This window comes from Schistosoma haematobium, chromosome 2 (genome assembly GCF_000699445.3).
Source record: "Schistosoma haematobium chromosome 2, whole genome shotgun sequence".
Taxonomy (NCBI): Eukaryota; Metazoa; Platyhelminthes; class Trematoda; order Strigeidida; family Schistosomatidae; genus Schistosoma; species Schistosoma haematobium.
This window is the reverse complement of record NC_067197.1, coordinates 36,508,523-36,529,180: the sequence shown is the minus strand read 5'-3', so window position 1 is coordinate 36,529,180 and position 20,658 is coordinate 36,508,523. Positions and strand designations below refer to the sequence as shown.

Genomic DNA, 20,658 nt, shown 5'->3' with positions numbered 1-20,658 from the left:
GCAACTGCATAGGAATTTTCGAATTGAACCCGAGCGTTGATACTAATATAACTAAATTACAGAACATGTGGTTTATCCCTTCCTATTGTTCATTGTTTATTAATCATAGCCTTATGCTCCTAACCCTCACTTCCAGTTCCAAAATCCCTCTACTGTTTAAATATACATTATTCTTCCTAAGTGTCATGTCTCTTTTTTCTTTTGCAAGTAGACAGATAACTCACTAATGTTATGGATCATACGAAGCTCAAAATGTCCTAAAGTCTTGTGAGTTACTTGATGTTTTATTTTTCTTACCCTGAAAATATCACAATTTTAATACCCTTTCATATACTTTGATTCGCTATTAGTCCTTACTATATTTAAACCACATATAATCTAACCTCATTTTTGTTTTTAACTTTCACCATTAGTTATCTTCATAGCAGTGTGATATACTAAATGGGTATCTAACCCACAATACATATGCTTTGATTATCTGATTTGCTTGTAACATGGAACTAGTAGAGACAGTGTATTCCAACTATGGGATTTGATTAACGCAGTATTCATACCTATAACAAGCGTAAGAGAGCCTGACGTCACGAAAGAAAGGAGGGTGGCGTTACTGACCAGCAAACATGATGGTACGCAGATAGCCTCAATCCACCCATGTCTGTAGGGCAGAACGTTTTGTTTAACTACAGCTCCTTATGGTCACGTGGAATGTCACGAACTCATTGTATTGATGCTGATTTATTATGCAAAATACCTCATTAAATCGTGTTTAGAACGTTGGATTGGTTTCACTTCCTACCCAGAAATCATGTTACAAGCAAACTGGACAAGTCGCTAAAAACGAAGTCTACTCAAGACCCTATAAAATCCAAAAAACGGGCTCCAATAGCTTCGACAAAAAAAGAGCCAGCCATTGGTTTATCATAATACTGTATTTAGAACTATACTTTATAACTACACATCCCATACTTTCAGCTCCTTTCTGAACCACCTCCATTTTCAGTTGTTCATCCACTCAAACCTTGTTCACACTTATTTTCTTTAACCTATTAGAATGTTCTTGCTTAGTAAATACATTAATAAAATAGAATTAGACTGAGTAGTCATACCTTAACTATTCCTTCATGATCACTGTCTGCCCATGCTTCTCGTCCTTTCTTTTTGCACCGTTTTCAGCCCTTTTGAGATATGCCACCGAAAATATATGAAACGGGTGACTTCGTCCTTCACCATCATTACAGCCTCATCAATTCCAAAGGGATGTAAGTTTGCTATTTCTAGAAGATCCCACCTTCAATGGATCTATCCTAGACTATCACTGGCACGTCGCAATGCAACTTTCATAAAGCGCACCAATTGTGATACTGACTAGAAACATCTACATTCATATCTTATAAAATACCAACCCAGTTGAGCAATTTACTACAGTGGAAATTGTATCATATGTAACAATTTGATCTTGCCTATAAACTGGCACGCCTTATGTAACAAACTGTTATTTGAGAAAATATTATTATTAATTATTATTTGAATTGGTGTGCCGGAAACTGAAGTATTTAAAAAGGACACTTCTTCTGGTCCGCATGTGGTTGATTCCGGTATACTGAGGGAATCAGCTTCAATCTTGGTGACACGGCTTAGCGTGATGTTCTCACACTGTCTAAGCTTAGACAAACTACCGGAAATTTGGATACTGGCTCACATCACACCGATTTTCAAAGTAGGTCGACGCAGCAAACCTTCAAGTTACCGACCGGTGGCTCTTCTTTCTACACCTTAAAAAATATAAAGTCCCTGATATGCGATGGTATACACGACTATTTATTATCCTTAAACTTCTTTACACCCCAACATGGTTTCAGGAAGGATCATTCTTGTGTAACCAACCTACTGACTGCGGCGAACAGATAGACAACCATCTTTGATTGCAAGAAGAAGATTGACGTCATTTTTCTTGATTTCTCAAAGGTTTTTGATAAGATCAACCATATATCTCTTATCAATAAGCTCAAACTATTGGATATCAAATCACCTCTAATTGATTGGGTCACTTCATATCTAAAAAATCTTCAATTTAAGGTCAGGGTTAACTTCACTTTCTCTCAGGCTATGGAATGCTCTAGTGGGGTCCCCTAGGGTTCAGTACTAGTGTAGTGAAGAAGAACACGAGTGGGGACAACCTAATATATTTGGGCACAAAATTACAGAATATCTCACTAAGATCTGATAACCATACAGTAAATAGTTAATTTGCTAAATTTTAATTAATCGTCTCGAACGTGACCGTTTTTTTGCGAATATCAGTCCATCGTCTCAGGTTTCATTGTTCGTGCGTTTTCATACCAATTGCGTTCCGTCCCCGTTCTTTCCTTGTCGACGTCCTACTGATATATATTCTATGCATGAACATTGTGATATACTGTTTATGTGGACATAAGTAGTTCAAAACTCACATGGACATCTTATTTTCTTGATACATAAAATTGATCTTCCACAACAGGTATCGTAAGACTTTTTACTTTTCGCAGATGACGTGAAACCTTGGAGAGAGATACGCAACAAAAAGGATATACTGGCACTTCAGGAGGATAAGATATGACTTCAAGGTTGGGCAGACGATAATGAACTTACCTTTAACACTTCAAAGTGTAAAGTAGTCCATCTGCAACGTGTTGCAGACTACAGTTACAACTTAAGAAACTCCTCTCTAGTAGTATACCGAGTGGTAAAGGATTTAGGAGTCCTGGCGCCCTACGATTTGGAGTCTTACGTTACCTGTGACAAAAATGACTTTCTTGAGATCCTTGCACTGGTAACATAGAAGCGCATTTTGATCAGTGTGATAGTAGAACTGTAGAGTTATGGTCTGCTATGATATTAGTACTGCTCTAATAATAGACCTAATCCTAAAATTGTAGATTTGTCATGATATAACTGCCTAATCTATAAGATCTTACGTGGAAGTCACACCATCGACTACACCAACTCACTGTATCGTATCAATTACCAATACACGATGTAGAACAAGGTTAGGCTAGAGAAGGAACAATATATTTAATATGAATAGAAGATATAAGGCAACATTCAGAGGGACTACGTTTGCACAGCCGCGCCATGCCATCCGATCAACTCCAATTCATTCAAATCCTCGTTGGCGCCTTCTCCATCATTAGGTATTTCTCCGCGTCAAATATTGAATATCTATTTTCCGAGTAACCTCGTATTCCGCTTTGAAGATTGTGTGGTTACTGTCCAATGCCACTACAGAACTCTCCATATAATCTTCAATAGATTTATTCGTCCCCAATTATAGAATGGAAACAGTATTTCCCCTCTCGCTCCAAAAGGATAAGGAAACCGTGAAGCGTATGCAGCGGCGGGCCACGAAATCAGTTCGGGGACTCAAACTCAAGGCCTATGAAGTGCGCTTCCAATCATCAGACTTTCATTCATAAGGGTAGTGGCGTCATAAATTTGACCTTCTAATGGTTCACAGCATCTTGAACAGTTCTGGACATCCCCTTGAACACGTACTTAAGTTTAGCATCAACAAAAACCAAAAGGGTAACACCCAGAAACTAGAGACACAACACATTAGAACGGACTGTAGACACAACCTCTACTCCTGAAGAGTTGTCAAATGATGGAATTTGCTGCGGGCTGAGCTTGTCCAAGAGACTTCCCAGGAGTCCTTTAAGAGGAAACGTGACACCTTCCCAAGGACTAAGGATAATATTTTAATGTGATTTGCCAATTGCTTCTTCTTCTTTCATCGTTAATATACCTAGTTTTTCACCTGTAGGTATTGGTGATCCATTGCAACTAGACACGGAACCCCAATAAGTGAAAGCTTCTTCTATTTCGTCCTCAACTATTTGAATCGCTTAAAAAAACTAAAAAAACTTGAGGGTTCCACTTGTAGCGACCAAAGTTGCTTCATCTATTCTTTTTGTTTTATTCAATAAATCTAGGGATACTCGTCAAACCCACTGATTTCTCAGTTTGACGTTTTGAAGGTCGGCGGTCCTTATAAGTTGTCTGTCTTTGTTTTGTAAATTTGTTAGTCATCTTTTTCTTGGTGGTTTTTGAAATAGGCTGTATTCCTTTAAAAACGTTATGTCGCGAACTCTTTAATTTGATTGTTTGTTTCGTTAAATGTACATGTTCAGTCTGTTTCTTACATATTCATTTAAAACTATTGTAACATTGCTGTTCGGCATGCTGTACTCTCATTGGTTTCCTCTCTGTTGGTGTATAATTGTTGTTCAACTTGTTTATCTGCTCTGAACGACCATGTTTTTCGGCGACACTGAACAAATAGTACTTTGCAATACATTGCAAATTATAATTAAATCATACTTTCGTATTTTTCACTGCTTATTATAACTGTATGAGCTATCTGCATCAGATTACTTTCGTCTACTCTTTCGTTGTATTTCAATGTGGATTGTTTAGTATACGTTTTTTAATATAAAAAACAAGAGTGGACTATAGAGTTAAAATTTCATATCGAACTGAGTTTTAGTGGATGAATGCCAAAAAATTTATTAGTGCCGCCTTAGGTTAGCTTTATGTCCATTTTATAGTAACTCAATAGAAGTAATGTGACGCGATGGTTTGTTCGGATACGTTATTAATGATATTTTGTGTTGATGTACGTAAAATAGCTCCTTACAGCACTCCTGAAGCAAAACCATAGGTGACTCAGTTGTTTGCACCAGTTCATTCACTATTGTTCCGTGTATCTCTGTGATAGCTTCTTGAATTGAGGCAGAATTTTAGTTTAAGATAGGGGTTAACTATCATATTGTTCTGTTTCGTTTTGTAAATTGTTGGTTGTTTTGCTCTGTTAACAAAATATGGTTTAGTCGTTATATCGTCGCTTTGTTTCTATGAAGAGGTTTCTAAATGCATATGACTCGGGTATATTATGTACTCATTTAATCTTTCTGTGTTTGATGTGCGCTATATCTCTACAAGGCGTGATAACTTTTGATCAGCTCATTGCTGCACTGGATCTTAGAAATGATATGAATGTACGTGAATTGCTCCTGAATAATGACCGTTCACAAGACTGAATAAGTGGTGCAATCGCCCTAATGGTTTGAATTAAAGACAAGACAATTTCCCATACGAATAGATTATATATGCGATAAAATGACATGCTTATATACAAAATTAGTAAAAAATCAACGTATTAAAATGTCATAAGCGCTTGTGTAAGATTGGTTTTTAGGTCACTCCCCCAACAGGCAATCAATACACTACTATAATGTCTAGTTCTTTTGGATAATTGAATGGATCATGGATAAATTAATTGTGGACATGATTAGACCATTTCATAAAATTTTTGTTGATCTCGATTTTATATTTCATATCTTTCTCTTTTGAAAGCAATTCATAAGCTTATTCTGGCTTCTCTGGTGTTCTTACTTGTAATCTGTTTCCAACTTCTACATCATTTGGTATCTGATATTTTGTTCGACATCAGTAAAATGTATGATGACTACTGCTATTCAAGTTTTTTTGTAACCATATTCAATCTGAGCTGATGTTAGTGATACGTGCTACTGTGTTTTCTGTAGATCTTGGAATTATTCTTTTTCGTTTGTCGGGACTTACACTATCAAGAGGCATTGATGCTAGTATTGATATTTTGGATGTTATGACCCACCATAACATATTTCAGGCATGGAGGATAATATTTTTGTGACGATTGTTCTCGTCATGTCTTCACATGTGCTTATATTTCGGTTATAGTTGTTATCACCAACATTAACATATCTTCCACATTGTAGAAATTAATTTGCCGTATATTAGTCAACATTTATGTGAGTACTGTCATCTTTCTCATTTAGGTTTTCGCATATTTCCTGTGAAAGTTGGAAGCAAGTCGGATGAGCATCCACATATTTCCTACACAATGTGGTGTGGATCCCTCGGGAAGCGAAATATCAACTACAGACAGCCTTATCCAAGAATTTCAAGAATTCGAAGCACAAGTGTATTCTGGTGCATTATTCGAACAAAAATGCAGAACTAGTACTCCATCAAATAAAAACATTAATTCTGTACCAAGTCAAATGATTAATATCCCCACAATAAGACTTGACCCATGTTCTCGAGGAACTTGTGCCAAGCAACAGTTGGAGAATTTTGGTCCGAATGAAGTAGGTTAAATTGTTTGGTGTGTTAGTTTTATTAGGGAGAACACAAAGAAAAATTACCTTTGGTTAATGTAAGCAACACTTTATTCGATATCTTAAGCAATACTAACTACTTGTAATTCGTCGAAACTTTGTGTCTGGTAGCAAGAAGGAAAGCTTTTAATTAGGCCATGGATTATGTTGATTTATTTATGTCATGAAATAAGGAAATGATGAGTATAGCTGGAATAAAACTTGGACTTTAGCTGATACTTTCTAAATTACTTGCTAACTTCTAATAGCTGGGTTATGAGACTTTAATAACAACTAGATGTTAATTTCCTTTAGACCAGTTTCTTCGGTGGTATTGTGTTGGCGGGATATATATTGGATTAAATAATATACCGTATAGGGTTATGTTGGGGCACACTCGTCGGTTATTTCTTATTAAATGGGCAGAATCGTACATAATGCCAATCACCACATAACCAACTGACAGTACTTGGTTTGTTACGAGTTGTTCTCGGCTTCTGAGCTTCTAACTTAATATTAACGTTGACACTACTGCAGGTTAAATGCGGATTTACCTGTTCAATTAAATTATTGTCTTGTCTGACGTTTTTTAGCCGTCTACACTTATCTGTCAGTATCCTGAGCGTGACGTTGGGTCTTGATCCAGTCTAGTTAAAAGTCTAGTCCTAATCTCAGCATATTGTGGTGACTTAATAGCTTTGATGAATATTCGGCATTTAAATCGATTCTCCATTAATGGCCGTAACTTGGACAGTTCACGCTCTCTGTTGACAACATTTGGTAGAGCACCATACTCATCGTCGTCGCGTTTCACTAAATTTAGACACTGGTGCCGAATACTAAACAATGAGGATGACTCATGAATTTCCGTGTCTTCGGGACTGAGCTCTCGAGGTAACTTGGCAATATATGGTTAGCAAAGCGTTCATGTTCATTGCTCCCCAACTTACGCATCAACAATCGAGTCTTCTACGTGTCATCTTGGTTATAGAATTCTATTATAAATGTATCTTCCCAACTCCTGAAGATATTATTTTTTTCGGGGTCATAGTTGAATTCTTGGATGCTGTTAGTAACTGTATCACAGAAAGTACTTAAAATAGCGTGTGAACTTTAGCGATGGATGTTAAGAAGTTGCGTCAGCCTCCAGCCACCACATTTGTGCATCAAGTTCTGCTTGCTGTTGTCGTGGTATTCAGTTTAGCTGGTCATCTGATATGGGCATCTTGAATATGTTTTTCTTTGTCGCCACCGTTATAATGTCTATTGTTACGACCCATCTACTCTTATTACTTAGTATTCTTCGACATTGCTTCACTTAACAAGTGTCAAAATCAGAATACGGTTGAATAGGAATGTAATTTTATTCTAGATAACAAAGGTGAATGGAAGTTGGCTATTTCCTTACCAACCAGAGCTAGCAGATGCTTGGAGAATACTTTAGAACCTTCTTGTGTAAAAATTATGAATATACTGACGTTCTTACCGTGATTCCTATTTCCATCCAACCTTGTTACGTGGAATATAATCACGTTCCTGTTCAACCGTGTTCTGATTTGGGGACTTTTCGGGTGAAATAGTGTTTAAGAATACTAAGCCATAGGAGTAGCCGGGTCGTAATTCGAGAAACCATAGCATGTTGTTTTTGTAGGTGTTTAGTGGAAAACCTTCCGCGGACATTTTCGTGATTTTAATTCAGTGACCGAGTAACGTGTAAAACCCAGCCGGAAAATTCCTGTGAATTTATCTATTGGAGGACAAGGTTTTAGCTTCTGTCATCTGATTTTAATAACATAAGGCTACTTAAACTGGTGTGTTTAAGAACAATCCATAATCGACAAGTTGACACCCAAGGAATTTTGCTTTATGATTGTTTTACAAATACATTATTATCTCAGATGATTACTGGAACCCAGTAGCCGGGATTCTTTTGCATGAAGAATTGTGATAGTGACTGACTACTCAAATCCAATTAAGTGGTTTGAAGTCCAAATATGCCACCCGATAGTTGGAAGCCAAGAAGTTTGATCAATATACCACCGATACCATCATTCGTGACGTTATTTCTATTTTAGTTGCAATTCATCTGGGAAAATACCTCATTGAAAAGACTTTTTCTCAAATATACGATTATTGAGTGTGTATTTCCCGCTTGTTGCTAAACTGTTTTTTGAGCAGTGGGCAGTAATTTTCAGACACCACACAGATTGTTGTTATCTGAGTGTCCGCTCTTTAGTATCAGTCAGAGATAATTTGTTTAGGCTGCGGTATGTACCTGAGATTGTCTTAGATTTTCATATTTCGTTTCCCATCACTCCTAACTTCGTTTACCTGAAGTAGATCCAGTGGTGTTCTTAAAAAGGCAATGACTTACGTAGCTTTCCATAGTTACCAATCCTTATTTAACCTGTATGTATTGGCAATTAAAACATCCTTTATTTGCATAATTCTCTAAACCTAAGTTTTTATGTTCAATCTTTTCAGAGCTTCTTGATGTATGTATAACATTATATTAATTGAAATCTAATCTTATGCGACATTGTCGTAACATGTGGTTAGCTTTGTTTTATGTTTCGGTATTTCCTTCTGTATACTCAATAACAGGTTTCTGATGTTGAAGTAGACAGTTTAGATGATGAACCAGTGAATTCTACAGTCCAAATCAATGCATCATCAAAAACAAACGCAGATATATTTGGATCCAAAGACAGTGATTCTTTTAGTAATCGTGCAAAGCTTTCACGTATTCCACAGGTGAATTATCATACTAAAGTTTCGTGGCAAGAGTGTGTTGAATCTTTGACAGAAATTTAAATTTGTTTTGTCTTAAAACTTTAAAGTTACGTATCACTGTTAGTTTATTCCTTTTTATTCCATCCGATATAAGGAAAGTGAAATAGCTAATTCGCTGATAATTTTTACATTGCATATTAGGTCATAAGTTTTATCATCTGTCTAGGAACTGTAATAGTGAAAAGAAACTCAACTACACGGGCAAATATTAAAACATGCAGTACTTTAGATGTGTGAACATAATGGTTGTGGGTTAAACGGTTAGCAAGTAAACTGAAAGCTCCAATCGATGAGTGTTTGCATATGGTAATAATCTTACTAGATTTTATAACACGTGATAGTAATAGTGTATTAAAACAATAGCAGTGACGGCTGATTATGTATTTGATGATATACGTTAGACCGTTAGTGATAATTTTTTCATTTAGTGGGTTGAATGAATTTTTCATTCGCATTGCCGAGAGAGTAACCAATTAACATATGTGTCTGGGTATTCACAGTTATAGTTTGTTTTCATTGCCCTGTTCGAAAACCATCTGTTTTGGTTTGGGGGCGCAGGAAGTATCGCAGCCCATATGCAAGTATGATGACGTTACTGATAATTTCATCACTTAATTTTAATATACAGTCTTACCAGAATATACAAGGACAAAATAAATTAGTAAACCCTCGCTATCATATCAGAAGGCTATTAGTCTTTTTGAAATCTCGCACCTACAATACACATTTCCCTAGCTGCAGTTTAAATGGCTTAAAATTTAGCTCAATCACTTGTTATTGCTAAGTTCTAAAATAAATATAAAAAAAGTAAATAAAGTTTTGGGTATTTCAAGAATAACAAAATATTTATGATTGGTGTTGTGGTTAGTTTCGAGCCACAGTCTCTTAAACTATTCAACAATGAACTTTGTTTATCTCTGAGACCTATTGTGCTCATATTAACATGTAATATCATTGAGTAGTAAGATCATTAATATGATCTTTCTGATTTCCTGACTTATTTATTTCCTCTCTTCAAAAAATTGAGTTTGCAGTATATTGCACCTCATTGTATTTATTAATTTATCGATTCTCACGGGCAGCCATTATATTTGACTTGATTTTCACATTATTTAGCCTGGGGTTCATCTATATACATAAGCAAATGGTTTCACATAGATCAGGTGTCTATAGTTCTATTATGTCTTTGCTTGGAAGATATTTCACATCTCTATAGAAAAAAAGGTAAGATACCTCACCGTATTACTTAGTTATCAAATACAACCAGCCAATTTGCAATTATTACAAGTAGGTAGGCTGCTATGAATCAAATAAAGTTATTGTGTTGTTGCTTCAATTTTTCGGATTACCAGTTTATAAAGGATTTTCATTTCTGTCTGAATGGTGATCATAAAATTAATGTTTAGTGTCTGTGTACAGTACTGAACATAACTGAATTCTGGTCTCATATGATTATCTTTTCGTCGGTATAAAACGTACATCATGAATTTTTCAGATTTCCAATTTTCGTGATTGTTTTTCATAAAAGGATTGTATTATATAAGTGTAAACCAAGAGACCCTGGGTTAACCCGTAGAAAATCATAGCTAATGGGCATTGATTAATATACTTATATGCCATCAGGTGCTTTCTAGGGTAGGATCAATACTTTCCAAATATTTTTGAATCGAGGTTTGGGCGTTGGATTTTAAAAACCATGCCAATCGAACTAAAATATCACAATAAAAACTCTTCGTTCTCGTAATATTTATAGCTTCTAAACACACTGGTACAAACGAAGATATGGTGAATCCACTGTCCTCGAAATTCTCTCACATGACCACGTATATACTACCACTGCCACGGAAGTCCTCCCCGCTGCCTTCTCACGGCGGGGTGTTGTTTACGAAATTGAGAGAACGGAAAGCGAATATCCGGTGCGTTATCTGGGTTAGTGAATATGAAGGACCCGCCTAGAAAACTTGTAAAACTCTGATTCCAAACCAATGGTGCACATGGGCTCCGGTGTCCTGAGGGAACAAAAGGCGTATGAACCTGTTGTTGGTCACCGGCTACCATGGGATTGAATTTTGTTTCGTTTCTCCACTGTCTTGTGGATTATACCTGTAGGTCAAAGGCTTGTGGAGTGGCACTCTAAGAAAACTACCTGCTTCGGTTTGGGTGCCCGGAAAGTATTCCATTTCTCACGCAAATCGGATGAAGTGTGGTGCACATATAAATTTGGTGCCTCCTTGTACCAATGTTTATATGTTTAAATAAATAAATATTGCAATTTACACTTGTAACTCGTCTAGAGCTACTAAATACCAGTTACTTATCTAAATGTATATCATAAAGATCATGTTATTATCTATATTAAAGGCATTGACTTATTTACTATCCAAAGTAATGCACTGTTGGCAGATCAGTTTCTAGCATTCACAATTTAAGTTACTTCCCAGTTGATGTATACAACGTGATAGTGTTTCTTTGAACTTCATTTCTCGATAGCTGATCAGATCCCCTAATCGTTCCTTTAGTCAATCCACCATTTCAAACAATCAGGAGGCAACGAAAAATATTGCATCTACAATATCATCTCGCCACAGTCTCCCTTCACAGATGGAGTTTCCTGTCTTACAGTCATCTGCCAACACAACAACGACAACTAGTAAACACCATGTGTCAAATTCTGACTTTATTAAAGTAAAATCTTCAGGAAGCAATCAGTATTTCGTCCCGAATTTACTTACAACACCAGATGTGACGGAAAGCAATCAAAATTTTCATTTGAAAACATATCTCTCCAATCCTACATCTTCACAGTCAAGTTTATCATTCGATTCAATGAATAACTCAAGATCATGCAATAAAAGTCGAGTACAGGTCACAGTTAAGAAGTTGAATACATCATCTCCATCTATAAATAATTTAGATTTATCTAATCTGAACAAAACAAATATGGATTCGATTGCATCGTATGCCCATGAAGATCCAATTGAAACACATGATCTAGTTGTAGCTAAAATGGCTGCGGATGGAGTAGTTTGGGTACCATCTTCTGACGCAAATCATTCTACCATTAATAGTACAATTGCTGAAAAAAACGAGGTTCATCAATCTATTTTACAAAAAACTGATCAATTGAGATGGTATTCCGAGGAAATTGAAGAAGAGAAAATAAATGATAATGTAAGTTAATGAATACTATTTCTTATGACAATGTTTGTAAACTAAATGAACAAGTGGAATTAACTAGGGGATAAACGAATAGACAGTGAATCTTTGGAAGCATTTATCTTTCAAATGTAGTTGACTTTGAATGTCTATGTATACTTTCTCATTTTACTACCTTACATAAAATGTTTATGGAGTTATAAATAAGGTCAGATTTATAAGATACAAGCCACTTGATTTTGGTTGAGTCCTTTCATTGATCGATATTTCTGATTAATGTCCGTAAATGATCTAATTGAAAACTATTTACAAAGGCTAAGATATCTGTACGCCTTAACTTTTTATAAATATTGAACAGTAAGTATTAGGCGTCATTTATTTTAGTCTTGACAGATAACAGTTTTCATTTGTTTTTATACTTTTTTTCATTTGTGTTGACTTACTAAATACAGTTGCACAATGTTTCATTTGCAACTTGTGTACTTTGGTACGAGCCCCTACTTTAGTGTTTTTTCTGTTCCCATACATGATCTAGAACAGATAGATGCATTTCACTAATCTGGAGATTATTACATTGTGATTATTTATTACCATTTTCATTTCAACCTATAAATATTGATGATTCATATTTTTCCGATAGATAACTATCATTTTCTTGATTTTTATATATGACAACGATTCTGTAAAAGATTTACTTGATATGCATTGGATTATTTAGAAATTATTTACACCAATGATTTATCCTTGTTAATCTGATCAAAGGTTCGGTTTACTAAACTAAATAGAACAAAATTAGTCAGTAAAGGTCAGTCAGTCAGTAACAACGTAGAACTTCGTACGTACGTACATCAGTTCGAGTTGCCACACCACATTGGCACAGAGATGCAGTTGTCGATTCAAATCCCGTAGTGGTAGAGGTAATAAGAGTATAAGCAGTAATCGGGAAGATTAGGGTTTGGAGATCTTATTTAAAGAGTATAATACAGTGAAATATATTTGGAAAGAGGAAAAAAGGGACATGAAGGATTCAGAAGATTAGAATTTGGGAGAACACAAACAGTGGATGCACCTGCGCCATTGCAAACGATTTTGAGCCATGTCATTCAGGGTCTGTAACCATCGGTTGCTATCATCTCGTGGTCCCCAACCAGATAGTCTACACCTACCAACATGACTCAGTTCACTTGTCAGTGACTTCATGGACTTGTGCCATGTTTTGGTTTGGCCGCCCCTAGCTTTCTTCCAACCTACTCCTATACCATTGAACATAGCACGTCGAGGCAGTCGGTCGTTGGGCATACGTAACACGTGTCCCAGCCATCTCAACTGATGAAGTTTCACTACTTCATCAATTGATTTGCCATCCTTACCTAGTACCAGTTTCCTAACAACTGTGTTACTTACTCGATGGTCCCATGATATACGAGCAATGTTTCGAAGACACCTATGATCAAATACTAGTAGCCTACGGATATCCTCTACTCTTACCGGCCATGTTCACTGCCATAAAGTAGGACGGAACGAACTGCTGCGCAGTAAACACGTCCTTTGGTTGATAGACGGATATCTCGCCTACGCCATAAATGACGCAAGTTGACAAAAGCTTGTAGAGCCTTCTGCATGCGTGCTGAGATTTCGTCACACACCGGACCACAAGGGCTGATGAGACTTCCAAGGTAAGTGAAGCGGTCGACACACTCAACTACTTCACTCCCTATCATTAGTTCGGGTGTCGATGCAACGCCATCCTGAAGCAACATTTTGCATTTCGAGGGAGAGAATCGCATCCCGAACATGCTTGCATTGTTGCTTAGAGTGGTCAGAAGACTCTGCATTTTCTCACTGTCTTCACCAAATAGAACTATGTCATCGGCATATTCTAGGTCAAAAAGTGAATCTCCTCGTGGACGTTCAACCCCTGGAAATTTAGACGAGGAAGGTGTTATCTCTAAAAGCATGTCAACGACAAAGTTAAGCATGAATGGGGAGAGTGGACATCCCTGACGAACACCACTTGATGTAATCAATTCTGATGACAGTTCGCCATAAGCTCTCACACTACCAGTTGTGTTCGAGTAGAGATCCTTTACAAGATTGTTGTACTTTTTTGGTACTGCTTTCAGTGACAAACACTGCCATAGAACCTCACGATCAACAGAGTCGAATGCCGCCTTAAGGTCGAGAAATACTACCATTGTGTGGCGTCTGAATGTGTGTCTGTGTTCTAGAACCTGACGTAGTGTGAATATCTGATCTATACAACCACGTCCAGGTCGAAAAGCAGCCTGGTTTTCTCTAATCTGCTCTTCGTGAGCTTTGATTAGGCGTCGAAGTGTTATTGAAGCTAATATTTTAGACACTATATTAGTCAAACTGATTCCTCTGTGATTGTCACAAGAGGACTTTTGTCCTTTCTTATAGACTGGCACAATCAGTGATTGAGACCAGTCAGATGGGATTACGTCCAGTTCCCGAATTCTACCCAAGACCTCAATTAATCTCAGTGCTAATACTGGACCGCCATCCTTAAAAATCTCAGGAGTGAACCTGTCAGGGCCTGCTGCTCTCCCTCGTTTCAGATTTCTTATAGCTTTTTCAACTTCATAAGGAGTCGGAGGACCTACATTAACTTGCCATTCATGTTGACTAGAGATCGTGGGAAACCGAAGTGTGGCTGAAGGCCAGTTGAACTGATCCCTAAAGTGTTCTGCCCATCGATCCAATCTCCTGGATTGAGAATGAATAATATGTCCATCTTTTTCTGAGATTGTTTCGCTAACGGTCGCGTTCCTAATTCCGGTTTCCTTAACGAGTCTGAACAATTGTCTGCCATTACCTATTGCCGCTGCCTTTTCCATCTCTCTTGCTTTCGCTATCCACCACTGTTCGCGATCATTGCGTAGACTTCTTGTCAGTTTGCGCTTAAGCTGACTCCGCTCTTCATTATGTTCAGAGCCGGGTGGAATGAGTTCCCGAGCATCTATCAGTGCGATAGATGCTGTTGAGATTCAGTGTTTCTCCCTAACCTTGTGGTTTACCGTACTCGCAGATATCACTGCTGTTTCCACAGCTTTTCGGATATCATTCCATGCTGCCTCGGGGTGGGCATCACATTCATGGCTGCCTAACAGTTTTCCTAGTTGTTCCTGAAATATACTCTTAGCTTGACTATCATTAAGTAGGGCCCTAAGATGTTTCCTTGCAGCGTCTTTCCTACGTCCAGTAAGACGCAAGCAAATACGCGCTCGTACTAGAGCATGATCTGAATCTAAGCATGTGCTCCAGAATGAGCGACAGTCTTCTATCGAGCCCCTCCATCAGTTAGTAAAGGACTGAACGATGAATATGTATTACTGAAATTTCTATTCATAAACTAAGCTCACACATTACTTGCTTTCATTTTTTTGAATAAGTAATATTCTTTTTATGTATATTGTATGCGATTACTTCAAAAGTATGTTAAAATGCACCTCATGAATAAGAACTGTCTAGACTTAAACGTTCACTCATGATATTATATAGCTAATAGGTCAACATGTCCACCAGTATACTATTACATATTTAGATTTTTCTAAAATTTATGTGATACATTGAAGTACGTACGTATTACTTTCTAGTTATATCGACCATCGACTCCTTTACTCACTGTATTTTTTTGTGTACTGCTCGAAGAATCTGTCATATGGGTTAGAAAGTTTGTCATAATCACACTATTTAAATATTACATTGTTTATTTGTGTATTTCCTCTTGTGTTTACGGCACTATTTTTATGTTATTATTGATCCAGTTTGTGTGCGAAATAAATGGCGAACAATCAAATCATGAATAAAATTTTTATTGTATTTCATTTTTTAAAATTCGAGCAGAGTAATTTCGTATATTGTTATTAGATGTATGGCTTATGCCAATTACCGGTTTCCCACACTGTAGAAGGATATTTTTTAAGGTATATGAAAATAAAACTAAATTATAGGTAATTTTGTCAACTTTCAGATGGGACTGCAGCGCTTAAGGGACTACTATTTGAGGCCGGTCTCTCACAGCCTTTTTGTAAGTAATTGATATAACTTATTTGCCAAGTAAAGATTCATGTGCTCAGCTTCAAGCCGCTGTTTATGTATGAGGTCTAGTGATGCTAAACATGACTTTCAGATGAACTTTCTACTCAATTGTTCATAATGCTTCTACTATATAATGTGCTGTGTTTAAAAAAGATGTTCATTATATAAATATTATTGATGTACCAAGTATAAGTTTATGCATTTGAGTTTCAACTGTATTGTTTGTGTGAAAGCTAGTAATACTTACTATCTGCTTTCAATCTATACAAGTTGATTACGGTTTGGACTAGTGCTGGTTAAAAGGCGAGACATCACTTCTAATCTTCCATTAAGCGATAGAAAATTGAATGTTTACATTAAACAATTGATTACTGTCATGAACGTTCACCAAATTATCATATATGACTCTACATTTTTGACAAACTTCTCTTATCAGTCATTACTTTTTTTAACGGATAAATGTTTATTTTTTTCCTCATCCAAATGTACACACACCTTAGGGATGAGTATGTTCGATATTTTTGATTTAATATCGTTAATACTCCTAATGATATCATCAGGTTTTCCTTTTATCGTAGAGATGACTAATACACCACTAGTTGAGTATTATTGATCAAGAAATTTAATAAAAAAGTAGAAAAAAAAGTAGTTGGACAATAGTGATTTTTTCCGTTTTTCCTTTTTTCCTTCTTTTGCTTTTCTCTCCCTCTTTCTGCCTCACTGTAGTATCCTGTTAAAAGAATATGTATGCTTCCAATAAGTTAATTTCTAATTTTTCTTACAAAGAGTTGTATGGATTTATTTATATTCAGTTTTTGTAAAAATTTCAAGCAGTCAAGGTATTATTTTGTTGCCTTTATGCTGTTGCCTTTTCTTTTACTCTTATGTTTCGTTTATCCTATGCGCTTCTACATATATTATACAACTGAAAAGCTAAAAATACACTTGAGTATAGTATTAATAATTATGTACACAATATATTATATCAAGGTAACTATTTAGATCAGTGATCAAATAAGAGATAAATGAAATTATCCGCAAATCATATTCACTTTGACAATCGGTTACTGACCTTCGATATCCGGTGTGTATGTGAAAAGAAACTACAAGTGAGAGTATTAGTGTTACTAATGTCTATAAAGTAGGATAAGGCTAAGTGAGTTTTGTTTTTAAATTGGAAGTTTGCGTGATTTTGTGAATAATTAATCAAGTCATTTATGCGAAAACACGATTCTACTGTATGTTATTGTTTAGTTGAGGAACGAGTTTTACATATATCGTATTTGAGAGTCGTTATCTGGATAAATCTTTATTGCTTACTTACTTACTTACTTACACCTGTTACTCCTCGTGAAGGAGGATAGGTCGCTCACCAGCATTCTCCATCCAACCCTGTCCTGGGCAATCCTTTCCAGCTCCTTCCAGTTGTAATTCATCCTTTTCATATCTGCTTCTATTATCCGACGTAATGTGTTCTTTGGCCTTCCTCTTTTCCGCTTCCCTTCAGGATTCCAAGTTAGAGCTTGCCTCGTGATGCAGTTTGACGATTTGCGTAATGTATGTCCTATCCATTTCCATCGTCTTTTCCTAATTTCCTCTTCAGCTGGAAGTTGGTTTGTTCTCTCCCACAGAAGGCTATTGCTGATGGTATCCGGCCAATGGATGTTGAGTATCTTGCGTAGACAGCTATTTATAAATACTTGTACTTTCTTGATTGTAGTTGTTGTAGTTCTCCAAGTTTCAGCTCCATACAGTAGAATTGCCTTGACGTTCGTATTGAAGATTCTCACTTTGATATTGGTTGAAAGTTGTTTTGAGTTCCATATGTTCTTCAATTGTAGGAATGCGGCCCTTGCTTTGCCAATCCTCGCCTTTACGTCTGCATCTGAACCTCCATGTCTATCGACGATGCTTCCCAGATATGTGAAGGATTCTACATCTTCCAGAGTTTCGCCATCAAGGGTGATTTGATTGCTGTTCTCCGCTTTGAATTTGAGGACCTTAGTTTTCCCTTTGTGTATACTGAGGCCTACTGATGCAGAGACTGCTGCTACATTGGCTGTCTTTATCTGAATCTGTTCACGTGTACATGATAGGAGGGCTAGGTCATCTGCGAAGTCCAGATCGTCTAATTGGTTCTGAGCTGTCCATTGTATTCCGTGTTTTCCTTCAGATGTCGAGGTCTTCATAATCCAGTCGACCACGAGAAGAAAGAGGAAGGGAGAGAGTAAACAGCCTTGTCTGACTCCGGTCCTTACTTGGAATGCATCTGTCAGCTGTCCTCCATGCACTACTTTGCACTGTAGTCCGTCGTATGAGTTCCGGATAATGTTGACAATCTTCTCAGGAACTCCGTAGTGTCGAAGAAGTTTCCATAATGTCCTCCTATCTACACTGTCGAATGCCTTTTCATAATCAATGAAGTTGATGTATAGTGACGAGTTCCACTCAACTGATTGTTCGACGATGATCCGTAGTGTTGCAATTTGGTCTGTGCACGACCGATCCTTTCGGAATCCAGCTTGTTGATCTCGAAGTTGGGCATCTACTGCATCCTTCATCCGGTTCAGCAACACTCTGTTGAAGACTTTCCCTGGTATTGACAGTAGTGTAATGCCTCTGTAGTTTTCACATTTGCTCAGATCTCCTTTCTTTGGAATCTTGATGAGGTGTCCTTCTTTCCAGTCCATTGGCACTTGTTCCTCCTCCCAAATCTTTTTGAATAGAAGGTAAAGCATGCTTGTGGTTACTTCGACGTCTGATTTCAGTTCTTCAGCTGGTATGTTGTCGGGTCCTGCTGCTTTCCCGTTCTTGATTTGTCTGACGGCCATTCTAATTTCTTCCGTCGTTGGTGGGTTGACATCTATAGGAAGATCTGTGTGTGCTGCTTCGATGTTCGGTGGATTCATTGGAGCCGGCCTATTCAGGAGTTCCTCGAAGTATTCTACCCATCTGTTTCGCTGTTGTTGAATTTCAGTGATTGGCTTGCCTTCTTTGTCTTTGACCGGCCTCTCTGGTTTACTGTATTTCCCTGATAGTTTCTTCGTTGTATCGTAGAGCTGTTTCATATTTCCTTCTCTAGCAGCTTTTTCTGCCGTCGTTGCTAATTCTTCCACGTATTTCTTCCTGTCGGCTCTAATGCTCCTCTTCACTTGCTTGTTTGCTTCTATGTATTCAGCTTGTGCTTGGACTTTCTCTGCTCGTGCTCGGCTGTTGTTAATTGCTGTCTTCTTGTTCTTCCTTTCTTTGATCTTGTCCAGTGTTTCTATAGAGATCCATTCCTTATGATGGTGTTTCTTTAGGCCCAGAACCTCTTGACACGTTGAAGTCAATGTTTCTTTGATGCCTTTCCAGTTGTCCTCCATGGTAGTTTCTTCTTCCTTCAGTAGATCTTGAAAGGCTTGGAATCTGTTGTTGAGAGCTATCTTGAATTCATTGAGTTTGTCAGTATCTCGAAGGAAGGCTGTATTGAACCTTTGTAGTGCTGTTTGTCCACTTGTCCAGTTCTTTTTTAGCTTCAGTTTTAAATTGGCTACAACTAGGTGGTGATCTGAAGCTACGTCAGCTCCTCTCCTGGTTCTCACATCTTCCATTGTCCTTCGGAATTTTTTGTTGATGCAAATATGGTCTATCTGGTTCTCTGTAGTGTGGTCCGGTGAGATCCATGTAGCCTTGTGTATACGTTTGTGTGGAAATATTGTGCCTCCTATGACTAATTTGTTGAATGCACACAAATTTGCAAATCTTTCTCCATTTTCGTTCCTCTCTCCCAGTCCATGTCGTCCCATAATATCTTCATATCCAGTGTTGTCTATTCCGACCTTGGCATTTAGATCTCCCATCAGAATGGTGAGGTCCTTTCTTGAGCATTTCTCTATGATTGACTGCAGCCGCTCGTAGAATTGATCTTTAATGTCGTCGTTGCTATCATTGGTGGGTGCATAACATTGGATAATATTCATTAAGATCCCCTCCTTCTTTGTTTTGAATGATGCTTTGATGATTCTGGATCCGTGGGATTCCCATCCTACAAGTGCATTTCGTGCTACTTTGGACAGCATTAGAGCAACTCCCTGAGTGTGTGGAGCATTTTCCTCTTCGGGACCTGAGTATAGCAGCATCTCTCCCGTAGCTAGCCTTTTCTGTCCAGCTTGGGTCCAGTGGGTTTCGCTGATTCCCAGTACTGCCAAGTTGTATCTCCTCATTTCCGTTGCTATTTGGCTGGTCTTCCCGGTTTCCCACATTGTTCTAACGTTCCATGTACCTATAAAAATTTTTGCTCTGGTTGTTAGAAGGGGCATCGGCCTCGTGGCTTCCGAAGGAACTCGGCTTTCACCATGAAGCGTCATAATTCTTCTAAATGAAGACCTTCTAACTCCCAGGACAGAGTTAAAATGGTTTGGATTATTTTTTCTGGTAAGCGTTTTTTTAGCGAGTTAGTTTTCTACGAGATGGGGACGCTAACCCCATG

General features: G+C 37.5%; 1 protein-coding gene across 2 annotated transcripts in view; it reads left to right on the top strand.

The window, feature by feature from the left end:
- Positions 1-4,033: 4,033 nt before the first annotated feature.
- MS3_00006842 (uncharacterized protein) overlaps positions 4,034-20,658 on the top strand; it is a 65,409-nt gene continuing 48,784 nt past the window's right edge. For both annotated transcript variants that reach the window (XM_051215075.1, XM_051215076.1), the window contains exons 1-3: positions 4,034-6,167; positions 8,781-8,930; positions 11,460-12,140. In XM_051215075.1, the coding sequence (XP_051068259.1) occupies positions 5,895-6,167; positions 8,781-8,930; positions 11,460-12,140 (1,104 nt within the window). In that variant the 5' untranslated portion in view covers positions 4,034-5,894. The remainder of the gene's footprint in view (positions 6,168-8,780; positions 8,931-11,459; positions 12,141-20,658) is intronic.